The sequence below is a fragment of the Hirundo rustica genome, chromosome 5 (assembly GCF_015227805.2).
Source record: "Hirundo rustica isolate bHirRus1 chromosome 5, bHirRus1.pri.v3, whole genome shotgun sequence".
NCBI lineage: Eukaryota > Metazoa > Chordata > Aves > Passeriformes > Hirundinidae > Hirundo > Hirundo rustica.
In genome coordinates, this window is record NC_053454.1 from 10231180 (window position 1) to 10245476 (window position 14297).

The following is a 14297-nucleotide window of genomic DNA, read 5'->3' on the forward strand; positions in this document are numbered from 1 at the left end:
GCACTGTTAAAAAAAACCTGAAAATATTTGGTGTTGTTGCTTTGCACGCTGGGGTTTCTTTTGGGTTGTGGTTTTTATTGTTTTTAAAAACCTGTTTAAATTAGTCTGGCAAATGACAGCAGTATTTTATCATAAACACTTAGGATGTTATTAGGTTGAAAATGGGTTAAAATACATTAGTCTGTTTCTTAAATTTCTTTAGCATACTTGTAAATTTTAAATAACCAGACTGAGTTCTTAAAACAAGAAATCAGTATAAATGAGACATTTTTCCGAGTTTTCCTGGGGGTTATTTTGGTAGTTTGAAACATCCACATAACTAATGCTGTGAGGACCTTGCTCACTTCTTAAGACTGTGGGAGAGCTTTTATAGGGCAGTAGCACTGTCTCTAAGTTTTTGGGAAACTATGCTCTCCAGAAGGAAAATGGAAATATACTCTCTAATGAAAAATTACTCGATGTGTAGTTCCCATTTATTGTAGGAGTCAAGGTACATAGTGCACAGGAAACTTCCCAAATCATTCATTGGTACCCTCTAATGTTTTGTCAATCTCATAAGAGCATTTTGAATCTCAAAGGGTTTTCCTGCCCTGAAGTGTTTACTCCACAAATTAATTTATGGGCATCATGGGCAGTGTAGCCTGGGTGCTTGTGTAGTGCACTGTACTCTGTATCCTTTATAGCTTCATCAGTGCTGCATGTGCATGGTGAAGTGTTGCAGGATATGAGACAGCCCCACAGTTCTCAGTACCTTTTCTGCTCCCAAAAGTTGCCCGTTTTCTTCCATTAGACCTGTCCGCCTTTCTGCATTTCCTGGTTGGAAGCTGGAGAAGAAGCCAGCAGGTCTGTCCAAGACTTTTCTGGGGCTGCATGCTGCTTCGGTTTGCCCTGGATAGTAATAAAATGAGGTGTCATTCAAGTCGTTGACATTATAGATGGTATTTTAGATATATTTGCTAATACACTGCCAATGACTGGCAGGCTTGAGTATTCTTGATTTCACAGATGTGTTTAGAAAGACAGTTGGTATGATAACTCATGCATTGAACTGTATGGTTTATATACCCCATTGCAGGGTTCCTTCTGTCTTACTGTTGCTTACCAATAGACTGAAGGTTCAGGTGTGACTTAACTAAGAGATGATATTCCTGTGCCAATATTTGTATGGCCAGCAAACTTGGAGCTAGGAAAGACTTCCCCAAAAGCTTTGTGAAAAGCTTATCTGGACTTACCACACCAGACCATGCAAGAAGGAGTATCACAGTCACAGCCATCTGCTGGAAATGAGCGTAGACTGCTTCAGATTAATTGCAGTTCACCTTGAACTTAAGTCAAAGCTGTAGCAATGGAAGTTTGCCCAGTGGTTGTGATTCCTTCTCACAGGCGTAGTGGCCAGGAGAAATGTTCCACGTATAATTATGGGCTTTTGGAGAATGGGGTCCCAGACTTCATCAATGGTGTATGAAGAAAAGAAAATAATACCAGCAGTGTACTATGTGTCATTCTTCGGATCGCAGTCAGCCAGCGACATCCATCTCATGGATGGAGGGAAGTACCAGAAATGGACATAAAACCACAGTGCTGAGAAAGAAAAATTTTACTTGACTTACATCAGGCAGAAAATGGGAGGGAAAAATATAGGCTTGATATGTGCAGTTGCCTGTAAGTAAACCATTTGATGGTCTGGCACGTTGACAGCAGAACTGCACTGTTGGGATGGCAAGACCTGCAGTGCATGCTGCTGCTGCAGCCTGCTGTAATGTGTGGCAGCACAGCGGGTGTAGCATCCCCCAGGCAGCTCAGGACACAGCTGGTTTTTAGGCCCAGCACGCAGCCAAGGATTAGTCTACTTTCAGGAGACTCATTTGCCAGCACAAAAATATATGCATTTTATATTTGTACAATGCAAATGGAATACTGATGGCATACAGTAGTGAAACAGCAACGTGCTTAAAGTGCATTGATTAATTGATTTACTGCTATTTATTTTTATAAAATAATGGAAGGGACATTTAAAGGTCATGTAGTCCAAACTCCCCTGGAATGAGCAGTGATATTGTCAACTAAATCAGTTTTCTCAGGGCACTGTCCAACCTGATTTAAAATGTTTCCAGAGGTGGACCATCTACCACCTCTTTGGATGACCTGTTCCAGTGTCTCACCAGCCACACTTAAAAAAAAAAAACAAAAAACAAAAAAAAAAAACCACAAAAAACCCCTTCCATATATCCTGTCTAAATTGCTCCTATTTTAGTTTTAAACCATTACCATTACACACTGCATAAATTCCAGTGCTTCAGGTGCTGTTACAGACACTGTGCTGGGGTAAAAATAGTCTGTTCCTAAACCAGTAGAGGAACCCTTTGCATCCATATATGAAGTATTTTGGTGTCAAGTAACTGCAAACCATCAGTGTAAAGAGTGGAATTATGCAGCTGTAAGCGAAGCCACCCTGAGATACCCTCCCTAAAAATGGTGTGGATATTGTCCTCCTTAAGTCCTGTAGTTCCTTCAAGAGAAGAAGATGAGTTAGTCTTTGTTAGTCTCTCTTCAATAATAATTGCTGTGTTTGCCATGCTTTTCTTTTATCACCAAGATGAGCTCCAGAAACTGTTGTAAACTCTTTCTAGGTTATAAATAATCCTTCCTCCAGATACTCCTTTGGAAGACAAATGCTAGGTAGGAGTGGATATGACATAATGCTGATTTCCTGTCCTAGGAGTGTAAGATCTGGTAGCTGCCTTCAGACATTCTCTTTAGTCTCTGTTTCACTGCAGGGTTTCCTGAGAAGCCAGGATTAGGTACATTTGTGCAAACTTTGGAGTTGTATGCAACGTCGGAGTAGTTGTAACATTAGTGACAGAGGAGAGGGAGGGCAATACCTTCAGGCTGAGACAGAGTGCCACCAAATGCCAGTGGCATGTGCCCAAACCTTGCACCAGAACTCTCAGCTGCAGTGAGACAGAGCCTGCTGGGCTTCCATTTATACAATAAATACAGACTTGCTTGTGCAAAACATAAGAAACGTATGTAGGGACATAACCCCTCCCTCCTCTTTTCAGAAATGTAATGTCCTTTTAACTTTTTTCTCTTGTGATCCACTTTGCAAGTTCAGACACTGTATGATACAATTTGGAACTGCTCTAGGGCATCAGTATCAGCTCAGCATGCTGCTCAGCATCATCTTAAATCTGTAGCTGAGCTCTGCTTCTGTGACACCAGTAGGTACCTGAAATATATAGGCTGCAAGAAACTCATGATATCCAGCAAGTTGTGCCAGATTTTTGGAAAGTCTGTTCAAAAAGCTTGTCCTTTGTAAAAATGAGAGCACGGGTGAGAAAGAGAAATGTTAAAGCAAATGTGTTAAGCCTGTGAGACAGAGAACATGAACAATGTATTGAAATTTAAATAATCTAATCCATGTTCTCCATGACACGTGCAATATGGTTGGAATTATTTTGAGTTACAGGAAAGATTAGAACCCACAGTTCTTCAGTTCTTGACCATGCACTAATACAGTTCTAGCATGACTGTAGTTTTCTGACTCTCAGCAGTCAGGGCCATCTCCAGGGAGAATGATGAGCACTGAAATCAGGGATGAGCCCACAGAGCGTTCAAAGAGGGCCTTGAGCCCAGGCCTCCTGTGCTACAGTTTACAAAGGCTATAATAAAGGGAGGATGATTGGATGTAATTTTGAATGAATTATCTGGATCCTCTGCTTTCTTGGGATTTCTGCACTGGATGTGTTACTTTGTGCCTTGGGCACCACTGTTGGACTCTGCTCTTGTAGTTTAGGTGCAAGATGACTGATTCTGACGCTGCAGACAGACTTAGGTGTGAGCTGCCAGGCTTTATGTTTAGAAATCAAAGTGCCTGTGGGCTCTCAGGTACCTGAGTGTAAACCTCAGTCTTGAATTTTGGAGGCGTGGATACTTGTGCTATTTTGGGACCAAAGCGCTGAGCAACTCAGCAGTGTTTTGTACATGCAACCCAGATTTGATAAACGACATTCCCACTCCTTTTCTGTGGGCTGTATGTGAGTAGTGACACTGCTGTGGTTCAGCATCATTTGACTGTAAACACCATTTGCTGATGGGAACTCATTCCTACATGAACAGGAGCAGAGGTATGTAGTACCAAGTGTGGTGCTGTGACTTGCAGTAAAGGAGTAGTCAACACAGTGGCAGAATCACCACTTTGAAGTCCAATTCTCTTTTAAGTCAAGTCTGTTTTCGAAGATTCTGGTCAATGTGGATGATGGTCTTGTTCTACATGTCTGCTATTTCTGTATGACTTCACCAGACCATTCTGTCTCTCCTTTCCCATCTTATATGTTCTCAAAATTCCAGCCTAGCTTCATCCCTGGTGCAATGAAGAAAACCCCTGAACAACCTCACAAGCCTTTGGTTAGTCAACTTTAACCCTTCCCTACAGGTTTAGTTTAAAAAATAAAAATTGACATTTAGGACCAATACCTTACTTTTGCCAGGAGGAAATGAATCTGGAGATGCCTCCAGTTCATATGTGGTGAGTGATGTTCTTCAGGTAAATATGAGAGTTAATTTGAACTGGTTTAACTTGTGAAAACTTGCAGGAGTTGCAAAGAGCATCAGGCTCTGTGTTTAGAGACAGCAGGATGTAAACCCCTTTTGTGTCCAGGAATATCAAACACTTGTAACCTATCAGAGATGTGTCTTAGTAACACTGGTGCTTTAGATTTTAAAGGTTTATATCCTTTATGCTTTTCTTTTAACCTGTTTAATATGTTAGGTGTTGTCTATGGTAACCCTGAACTCAACTCCTACAGACTTTAACTTTGTACTCACAAAGGTTCCACTGAGATTGACATTTTTACATGACTTAAGTTCAGGCTATTAATGTCCAAAATATGTGACTGATGTGATTTACTGTAAGAGTAGTGTCTTTCAGATGCACATCTGTTCTGTGATCATAAGCCCATACACTGAAGTGCTTAAAGACTCCACTAGGAACCATTCAGATCACAGGTGAAAAATCAGCCTAATCTTAGAGCGTTTGTTTCTTGCCTTCTAAGTCTGCCTTTTCTCTTTTTGCAGCATGTGGATGTGACCTGGCTCAAGGAGGATTTTTTGTGAGACAGGGAGACTACATCTGTACTTTGGACTACCAGAGACTCTATGGCACACGATGCTTCAGTTGTGATGAATTCATTGAGGGAGAAGTGGTCTCAGCACTGGGGAAAACCTATCACCCAGACTGTTTTGTGTGTGCTGTCTGCAGGTAGGTTTTCTGCATGAAGTTGTGTTTCTGATGCCTGAATGCCCTGAATGCCAGGCATTCAAACCTATAGCCTAGACAGGGTTTTCTGTTACTCACTCCTTAAAAAAATTGCAGAACTAAAAAGAAAAAAAAATCTGCAATTTTGAGTGCCTCCCTTTTTTCCAAATGTCTTTTTATATTATCTTATGTGTGAGGTTTTCAAAGTACTTTAGAAACTGCCACTGTCTTCATTGTGAGACGTTTTGCCCCAAGTGTTGCTTTATTTCTCTGCTGTCTGCTGTTTTTTGTCATTTGTTGGCCTGAAGTTACAAAGGATTCCAATACCAGTGGCTGAGTCCTCAGCAGGCTACAGCTAAATCCCAGTGTAGTTCAGTGGGATCATTTTCCACACCGGTCCCAAACTCAGCAATACAAGGGACTGATGTCATTTTGACCTGCTTCTTAATCCTCTTGTGTAGAAATAGCACAAACACATCTGCTGAAGACTTAATGAAGAAGCTTAAAGTGCCCTAAACCCTCAGAAAACACACCATTTTAGCAGTTTGGTGTAAATGGAAACACTGCCATAGTTTCTCTGGCGAAACTTGAGCATTTAAGAGTACTAGAGAGGCAACCTCACTTTCAAATGGTTTCAAAGCCCAACGAGGCACTGGTGCTCTGTGTGCAGCTGCCTCATGCAGGTGACTGTGCAGTCCCAAACCAGCATGTCCCTGTCACTGTGGCTGTCTGCCAGCCCAGCCTGCCCTGTCCACGGAGCTGCCGAGCTCAGAAATCCTCCTGTGCTGTTGCAAGAGCCGGACTTCAAATTCCAGAACTGCTGTGGCTCATGACAGAATCTCAGTTAAATAAAGCAATTGCACGAATAATAATAATACTCATGGTAAGACTAAGATTGACAAGCCATTATTATATTAAATCCTGTTTAAGCTTTGCTGTGTTTAATAGGACATTTTCCCTTTTGGATACTTTAAACAAACATGAAGAGTAAAGATAAGGAAAAAATCATTTTTCTTATTTTTGGTACCTTTATTCTCAGCACTAGTACCTTCTGTAAAGTGAGGTACTTCTTCATTTAAGAGAAATCAAAAAACTGGTTGATTCTACTTTTTCTGGCTAAACGTGCTTGTCACATCAATAGAACATACAGGAAATTTACTTAACAGTGTGTTACTGTACTTAGAAACTACCTACCTTAGGTTTCAGGCTGTTGGATATACCAACTCCTGCTGTATTTAGTCAGTCCTTCAGCTGATATTTTGTAGCTTGGTGATACAGTTTATTTGCCTCCCTGGAAATTTGGAATTGTTTTCCTTGTGAATAAAATATTTATATTAAGTACTTAACAAATTAACTTCAGGTGTGTTAAATTGCAGCACTGTGAAATTATTCATGCTGCAAATACCATGTGTGATGAAGATGTGGTAAAGCTTTAAAAAACCAGAGTTCCTGATACAATAATATATCATATTAAAAAATAAAATCTGAGATGTTCTTTAACCTTCTGTATAACTAAATTGTTGTATCAAATGCTATTTCACTGTTTCTAGCTGTTCAGTAGAGAGACCCAGATCTGCTTCTGTTGCATTTCTTGGAAGGACACACAAATTCATATTGTCTTCATCAGAGCCAGCTAATGCCCTGCTGACTAGCAGGATTCAATTAGTGTCTCCCAGGGGGGTTGTATCACTGATTTGTGGTGCAGAGCAGCAGAAGAATCCTGTCATGTGTTTATATGCTTTAAATCAGCTTCAATTACCCCTGTCATTGCAAGCCAGACATAACCTGTGTTTTTATGGGGAAGAGTGTCCTATGTAAACATCATCAGCATTTATATTATTGACTGATATCCTCAGTAAAAATAAGGTTGATAGACTATGTGTTGTTTTAGCCAAAAGAAGGAACTTCTTTGTTTGTTTGTTTAAAAACCAGTAATAATAAAATAGGGGGGAAATGGTGTAAAGTTCTCTACCTTGACATTTTCCCTGGTTGGAAGAGTCAGGAGAACCATTTGTGCCCTCATTTCTTACAGATGGGTGGAAACCTTAATGCTAAAGCACACTGTCAGTAGTAGTTGGTGGGTGACGCCAACTGCATTTGGCATTACCTTTTACAGCCAGACTTTGATGTGGGTGCTTGTTAGAAAGCTAACCTCCAGAATGGTGTGAATTTCAGAGGTGGTGACTGCCTGCCAGTGGGGCTGATCCTGCTCTCATGGAAACCAAGCCAGGCTCTTGCCATCTTCAGCATGAAAACACTGGCAGCAGAAGGCATTTTGCACTCATGACACATTTCTCCAGAGTGCTGCAGGATCGATAAATTCTTTTAAATGAGCACTTCTGTAACCCCTATTTCTGTAGCTGCTGAAGTAACACTTCTAAACTGTTTCTGCATTGCATAGTAAACCAGTGTCAGTAGCAACTTGGTTTTATTTTTTTTTTTCTCCTTATTTTCAGAGAAGATAAGGTTTGAATAGTAACATGTGGGAAGTGTATGGGAGCATCACTGAGAAAACCTAGCTAGCAGCAGCAGTGGGAAAAAGTCAGCAATCCAAGCCCAGTTGTCTCCTGATATTACTACTGGTGGATGCCTCATGGCCCAGTGTCACAGGGAGCTGTATTGCTTGTACCCTTTGTGCTGCATTTATAACCTGCTGCTCAGCGCTGTGGAAAAGCTGGGGTGTCAGAAATCCAGTTCATCCCTGGGCATCTCTTGGGATTCAGATGCTAATGCCCAGGGCTGCCAAAAGCTAAAGTCTGGGGAAAGAAAAAAATGTATTCAGAGAAGAACTGGTAAAAGTACAATATATTGTGCTGTCCTATTTGATTCTTTCCGTCTTGTGTTAACCAAGTGGCTCTTAAAAAAAATCATGTTTCAATTGTGTGTTTTCTCTCCTGGATAAAGACTGAGGGCTTAACCCCTTCTTCTTCCAGTGCTGTTGCAGTCTAGCGAAACCTTTTTTCTGCTGTTGTGTTTTGTGATGATAATGCCTAAAACTAGGAATGAGGGGAAGAATAGCAACATAGATTGAAAACTGTTGCAGATTAAATGCTTAATCTGAATTCCCAGGAAATGGCTGAGCAATCTTCTTAACAGCTTCATTAATTGGAAGGAGCTTTGTCCTCCAGAGGGCTGCCAAAAACATTTCCTTCAAAAGCTTCATGTGTTTGTAAAACTGAAATAGAAAGAGGGAGAAAATTGCAGCTGGCTGTAGCAATAGAAGCTTAGTTTTATTAAAATTGTGCACATACTTCTTACATGGCTGTCATAGGACAGTGTGGCTCTAATGTAGGATGGGAAAGGGCAGGACATTGAGTCTTTCTGAAAGAAATGTGTTGTCATACCTGTGATAATACTCTGAAAGTGTAATTTTCAGGAGGCATCTTAGTGTGTTAATAAGTCACATAGATTTAGTAAGCATATTTAAGAAAGATGTATGGACCCTCTAATCGTACGTAGAATATTATTTCTGTTACTCATGGTCTGTGTGTTCCCTGAATATCAAAAAACTGGGATTTGATTTTGGATTTGATGGGTACTATTGTAATTAGTAAAGTGGGTGGGGGTTGGTGTTTGTGTACCCAGCTGGAGGAGTGTATGTAATAGTTACCCCTTTTAGTTTCAGTATTGTACTTAAAAGTTGGAAAAAACTTATGACATGTAAATGGTAAAGCGAGGGCAACTTGACCCTTAGGTGGAGGATAGATTAGCCCATACATCCTGGATTAATAAGGAAACAGTGTGTTTGTGTTTGTTTTACAGAATTTTTGTATGTAAGTTTTTCTGAGCTCAAGAAGTTTTCTTTTAAAACAGCATCTTGGCAGAAGCTGAATGTGTGCCGTGTCAAGGTGAATAGTATGTGAGGGGAAAGAGGCAGATACATATTCTTCAAGGGGTTGCCTGCCAAACCCAGCTATAAAACCTCTTTCAACCCATTTGTATTTTTACTGTCTTCAAGAAGGGAATTTATTTTGGCCAGGCAGTTGAATATAAAAAGATCAGAAAGCTGAAATCCTTTTCTTTTTTTTCAGTGGAAGATTGTGTTGTCCTATGTATATAACACTGCTACTTCTAGAAAGAACTAAGAACTTTTGTGTATGTATGTATTTAGGAATTAGGATAATACTGAAAATTAGAAGTTCAAATTCAGTTTCTTCTTAAACATAGCAGTCATGACAGACTTTTTGAATATGCTAAACCTTTGTAGTTGCTCACTTTTTTTACTGCTGCTGAATTTGCAAAAGGTTTGGTTCTCAATTAAGCAGCACCGAGTGCTTCTTAAGGCATCTCATGAAGTGGTCGTCTTCATCTCAGCACCAGTCACCCACTGAACACAGCTAGGTATTGTAGAAACCTGGGGTGTCGGGACCAAGATGATGAAATCAGCCTGAGAGTTCTTGGTATTTTGATTCTAAACCAAATATATTTATCAATATGTGGTTGCTCCTGAACAAAGGGCTGGTGGTGTGCTGCTCTTCAGGTTTAGGTCTGCTGCTCTTGACAGGAAGGGCCTGGAGCACAAGTCCTGTGAGCAGCAGCTGAGGCTACTGCAGCTGTTAACATGGAGAAAAGGAGGCTCACGGGTATTTACTGCTATCTGCAGCTGCCTGAAAGGAGGCTGTAGTGTGGTGGGGGTCAGTTTCTTCTTCGAGGCAACCAGTGATAGGACAAGGGGAAATGTCTTTATGTTGTGCCAAAGGAGGTTCAGATTGGGTATTAGGAAATGTTTCTTTGCTGAAAAGGGGGTTAAGCGTTGGAACAGGGCGCCCAGGGAAGTGATGGGGTCTTCATCCCTTGTAGTGTTCACTAAACATGGCACTATGTGATGACATGAGCATGGCCGTGTTTGGTCAAAGATTGGACCTGGTGATTGTGGAGGTCTTTTACAATCTTAGTGATTCTAGGATCCTTTGGTTCTGTATGGAGCATCCCTATAGCCCTAGAATAATGTAGGCTGGAAAGTGGTCCAGCCCCTGGCTCAAAGCAAGTCCAGTTTGAATAGACAGTTGATGGTATTCATTTAACATATTTCTAAAGATGGAGATCCAGCAGACTCTCTGAATGTTGTGTTCCAGCATCCAACAAGCTCATGGTATTTCTTCTTCCTTATGCTGAGTTGACATTTCCCATGTTCACATTTATGTCTGTTGTCTCTTGTCCTTTGACTCTTTACCTCTGAGAAGAGCATGGCTCCAATTTTGTGTACGTGTCATCAGGTAGTTTTAGACAGCAATAAGATCTCCCCTGAGCAGGTACATCGCCTGCAGCCCCTGCTGGCCGGTGTGTCCTGTGCTGCAGCTCTGGACCTGGCCACCTTCCTTCACCTCCCTCCAGTAAATCTTGTCCTGTTACCACCTTCTGTTGTGCCTTCACTCACACTGGCACTGAAGTGCTTGAGCAGAGCTGCTTGTGAAAGGGAGAGGTCAGCTGGTACAGGAAAACTGTCAAATGTGTTGGGTATGAGTTCCCAGTGAACAAGACAACGAAACAGGCTTTGAGCCCAAGATGGTGCCTGCTGCAGTCTCTTAAATGAAGGGCAGCAGGGAGGATCACATCCCTGGGTCTGCTGGCCACATTAATGCCTTCCAGGATGTGGCTGGTCAGTTGCCGTGGGGACACGCTGCTGACTCCTGTCCGACGTGGTGTCCACTGGAACCCCCACATCTTCTTATGCTTTCCAGCTGATTAACCCCTGTGGTGCACTGGTGCGTGGGGTTGTTCCTCACTGCTTACAGGATTTAGCATTTTCCCTCACTGAAATTTGTGTGGATGGTAGATAGCGCTCAATGTCCACTTCGTTATCATCATTTTAATCCACGAGGATTCATCCCTATGGAGCACCTTGAGGTATGTGATTGTACCAGGTACAAGTTAGAGCAGAATTTGATCCTGCTGGTCTTTAGGTTGCAGTCTGACATTACACCTGACCTGGTGTAACTGCAGCCAGCCACTGAAATTAATAGCTTTGCGCTCTCCACAGCCTGACCATAGGCTTCCATTAATTTTCATAGATCAAATTTTGTTGACTTTTCAGCCACAGAGTCAGATCAGCAATTTAAAGAATAGATGACCATCCATCTGTTCTGGGGAAAAAAAAAAAAAAAAAAAAAAGAGAGAGAGAAGAATATTTTCTTTTGTCCCTCCCAGGAAGTCTGAATGACTTTCCCACAGCTGCACAGATTGAGGCATGGTGCAGAGAAGGAGAAGACCAGGACCTGACCTTTTGACAGTTACCCTGGATTAGGCTGATGATGATTTGATGTTTTACAATATAGTTTTGTTGGTCACCTCCAGATTTTTTTCTGGGTTTGCAAATACTGTAGGCAGGTGAAAAAACAAAATTTGTTGGGAAATGAATCATCGACGTATTAAAATTCTGCAAGTCATTTGGGAGAGCTGCTTTAAAAATGCTCTTAATTCTCATTTTAAAAATAGATTTTCCTACTGTGAAAATCTCACTGAATATTTATTAAAGGATAAGTAGCTAATTAAAACCCTGTCCTGATTTTTGCAATACCTAGCAGTGTTCAGTGGGTGACTGGTGGTGAGATATCATTGTATTTGAAGGCAGATATGCTGCTCTTAGCCTAAAATTCTATATATAGTCCCACTCACAACTTAGCTCAGAAACTGAAATCTTGTTAATTGACTGTTACCACCTTCTGTTGTGCCTTCACTCATACTGGCTCTGAAATGCTTGAGCAGAGCTACTTGTGAAAGGGAGAGGTCAGCTGGTACAAAAAAACTGTCATATGTGTTGGGTATGAGTTCCCAGTGAACAAGACAGTGAAACAAACTTTGAGACTTATTTATGGGTTTAGAAGACCTTTGAGTGGAGGAAACGTCTGTCTGTACCTTGGGGTGGACAGCTCCGAAGAATATTCCGCTGGAGTTTTTTTAGGGCAAGATGTCTTGCATATTTAGAGAACAATAAAGAATCAAAATTGTTGCCCTCTCCCACTGGAATGGAAAGACATGGTGATTAGCTACTGAACTCTAAGGAAATAAACCAAGTACAGTATTTTTATGGGCTGGGAAACCCCCTGTGTGCCCTCCCATCAGAGGAGGGTCTGTGACTTGCCATGGTACCTACGAGCTTTGGTATGTTTGGAGGTGTCATCTGCCTGGTTCTTTCTTTGTATTGGAGGTCAATAATCCTGTTCTTCTCTTCTAGTTTGTCCTGAGGTGACTGTGTATCCCCAATCATCTGTTGGGTGCAGGGGGGGAGGGCAAGCGCAGTTTGTTTTTCCCCAGGAAAACTCTGCTCATCTGAGTGACCTTGAAGCGAGGGAGTTGGGACACGGCAAGACGAAAAAAGCTCTGTTGTTTTTTCCCCGGCAGTTAGTTAGTTTAGTGCTAGCGTAGTTAGACGCTGTAGAATAGCTGAAGCTTTTTTCTTTTTTTTTTTTTTCTTTTTTTTTCCTTTTTTTTTTTCCTTCCTTTTTGCTTTTTTGCCCTCTCCTCAGAACTGTTCCAACCTCTCCAGACTAAAGACCAAAGAAAGCACCGGGGGACTCCACAGGAGACCCACCCCACCAAGACCAGCCCTGCACATCTCCTTTTCTCCCAACGCCAGCGGAGACAGAGCAGTAGAGCACAGTGACGACCCTCAAAAAGAGACTTTCTTTAAGTTTGTTATCCCTCCGTAAGCGGCACAAAGCTCTTATCATCGAGTATTGTGCTGAGAGTGCTTTGCCTGTTTAATAAACAAGTTTTTTCCACTTCTCTCTAAAAAAGTCTTTTCCCGAACAAGTTGAGGGAGGAGAGGGGGGCCCCTTAAAAGAATTTCTCCCAAAATCTGCCTAAAACCACCACATAGTTTTAGCTTACTTCCTTTTAGATTGTCTTATTGCTTAGACTGTGATGAGATGAGCCAATTTGAAGTGGGCTGTCCCTGCTTCTACTTTAGCTGCTGCTGGTGTGTCTGTTCTGTGCTCAGTTGGAAGTTCAGCTGGATCTTTATTAGATATATCCATGAGTCAGGAAGATATATTTACCTTACCTTTCTCTACTACTCCTTATATACTATGTGCAAGATTGTACAGTATTCAGTCATTCTTTAGAGCAGTGAATTGCTCACAGCTCCAGCACGTCACCATCCCCAGGATTATTAATGATGCAAAGCCTACTGTTTTACTGAGACATCTCATGAGAGCCCAGCTGGGTCATGAGCTGAACTCAGCCTTGGTTCCCATAGAGACTGTGACAAAACACGGTTGCCTTAAGGCACTGTGCTGCCCAGGGCACGCATAGGAGAGAAAGATGCCAGGGTAATTGTATGGCAGTGAGGATGGTTGTTTGATGGTATCAGTGGAGCAGGGTGCTGGTTTTGTAGGAGTTTAATTTGGAGCAGGTTACCAGTGGTTATAATCAGTCTGGGTGTATCTGTAAATCAGGATGAGATGTTTTCCTGAAAACATAGAGGAGATCGATACAGGAGTTTTTGTCTCACTTCTGGAATGGTTGACATCCCTTGGCTTGTGTCTTTCCAGATCAATTAGCAGTGCTAAGTTCTAGGCTTGATTTTGTAATGTTTTGTTAAAATTAAAACGTGATTAAATGGTTTCTTTCACATTTCCAGTAGAAAATTAGGACAGCATTTGAATTGTATCATTCCATTTTCAAGACAGTTTTTGGTAATTAGTCATGAATTTGAATTATCTATATAGAAGTGTATCCCATTTGCTAATTTTTATTCAAATGTATGTATGCTCATTTGAATAAACTTTGGGTTGGCCCAGATGACCTTCAGAGGTCCTTTCCAACCTCAGCTCTTCTGTGAGTTCATAGAACTCTTATTATTCCACGTATTAGAAGTATCTCTGACTTTAAATTAAAGTATCAAAATCTGTTGCAGACAACAGTTATGACCTAAAAAGCTAGTGTTGGGAGTTTTTTTGAATATTTCACACAGAAGCTTGCTGCTGCTGCATTACTGCAAGACAAGACAGATTTGCTCCCTGGAATGCATCTTCTGGTTAGGTTATTGACTAAAATTCATGGTACAAAATCCTTGTTGAAACAGATGGAAATTTAGGCC

General features: G+C 41.3%; 1 protein-coding gene across 12 annotated transcripts in view; it reads left to right on the forward strand.

Annotated features, from left to right (window-relative positions):
- Nucleotides 1-14297, forward strand: part of ABLIM2 (actin binding LIM protein family member 2) — a 126444-nt gene that overhangs the window by 42008 nt on the left and 70139 nt on the right. For all 12 annotated transcript variants that reach the window (XM_040064217.1, XM_040064223.1, XM_040064226.1 and 9 more), the window contains exon 3: nt 5077-5260. In XM_040064217.1, coding sequence (XP_039920151.1) covers nt 5077-5260 — 184 coding nt within the window. The remainder of the gene's footprint in view (nt 1-5076; nt 5261-14297) is intronic.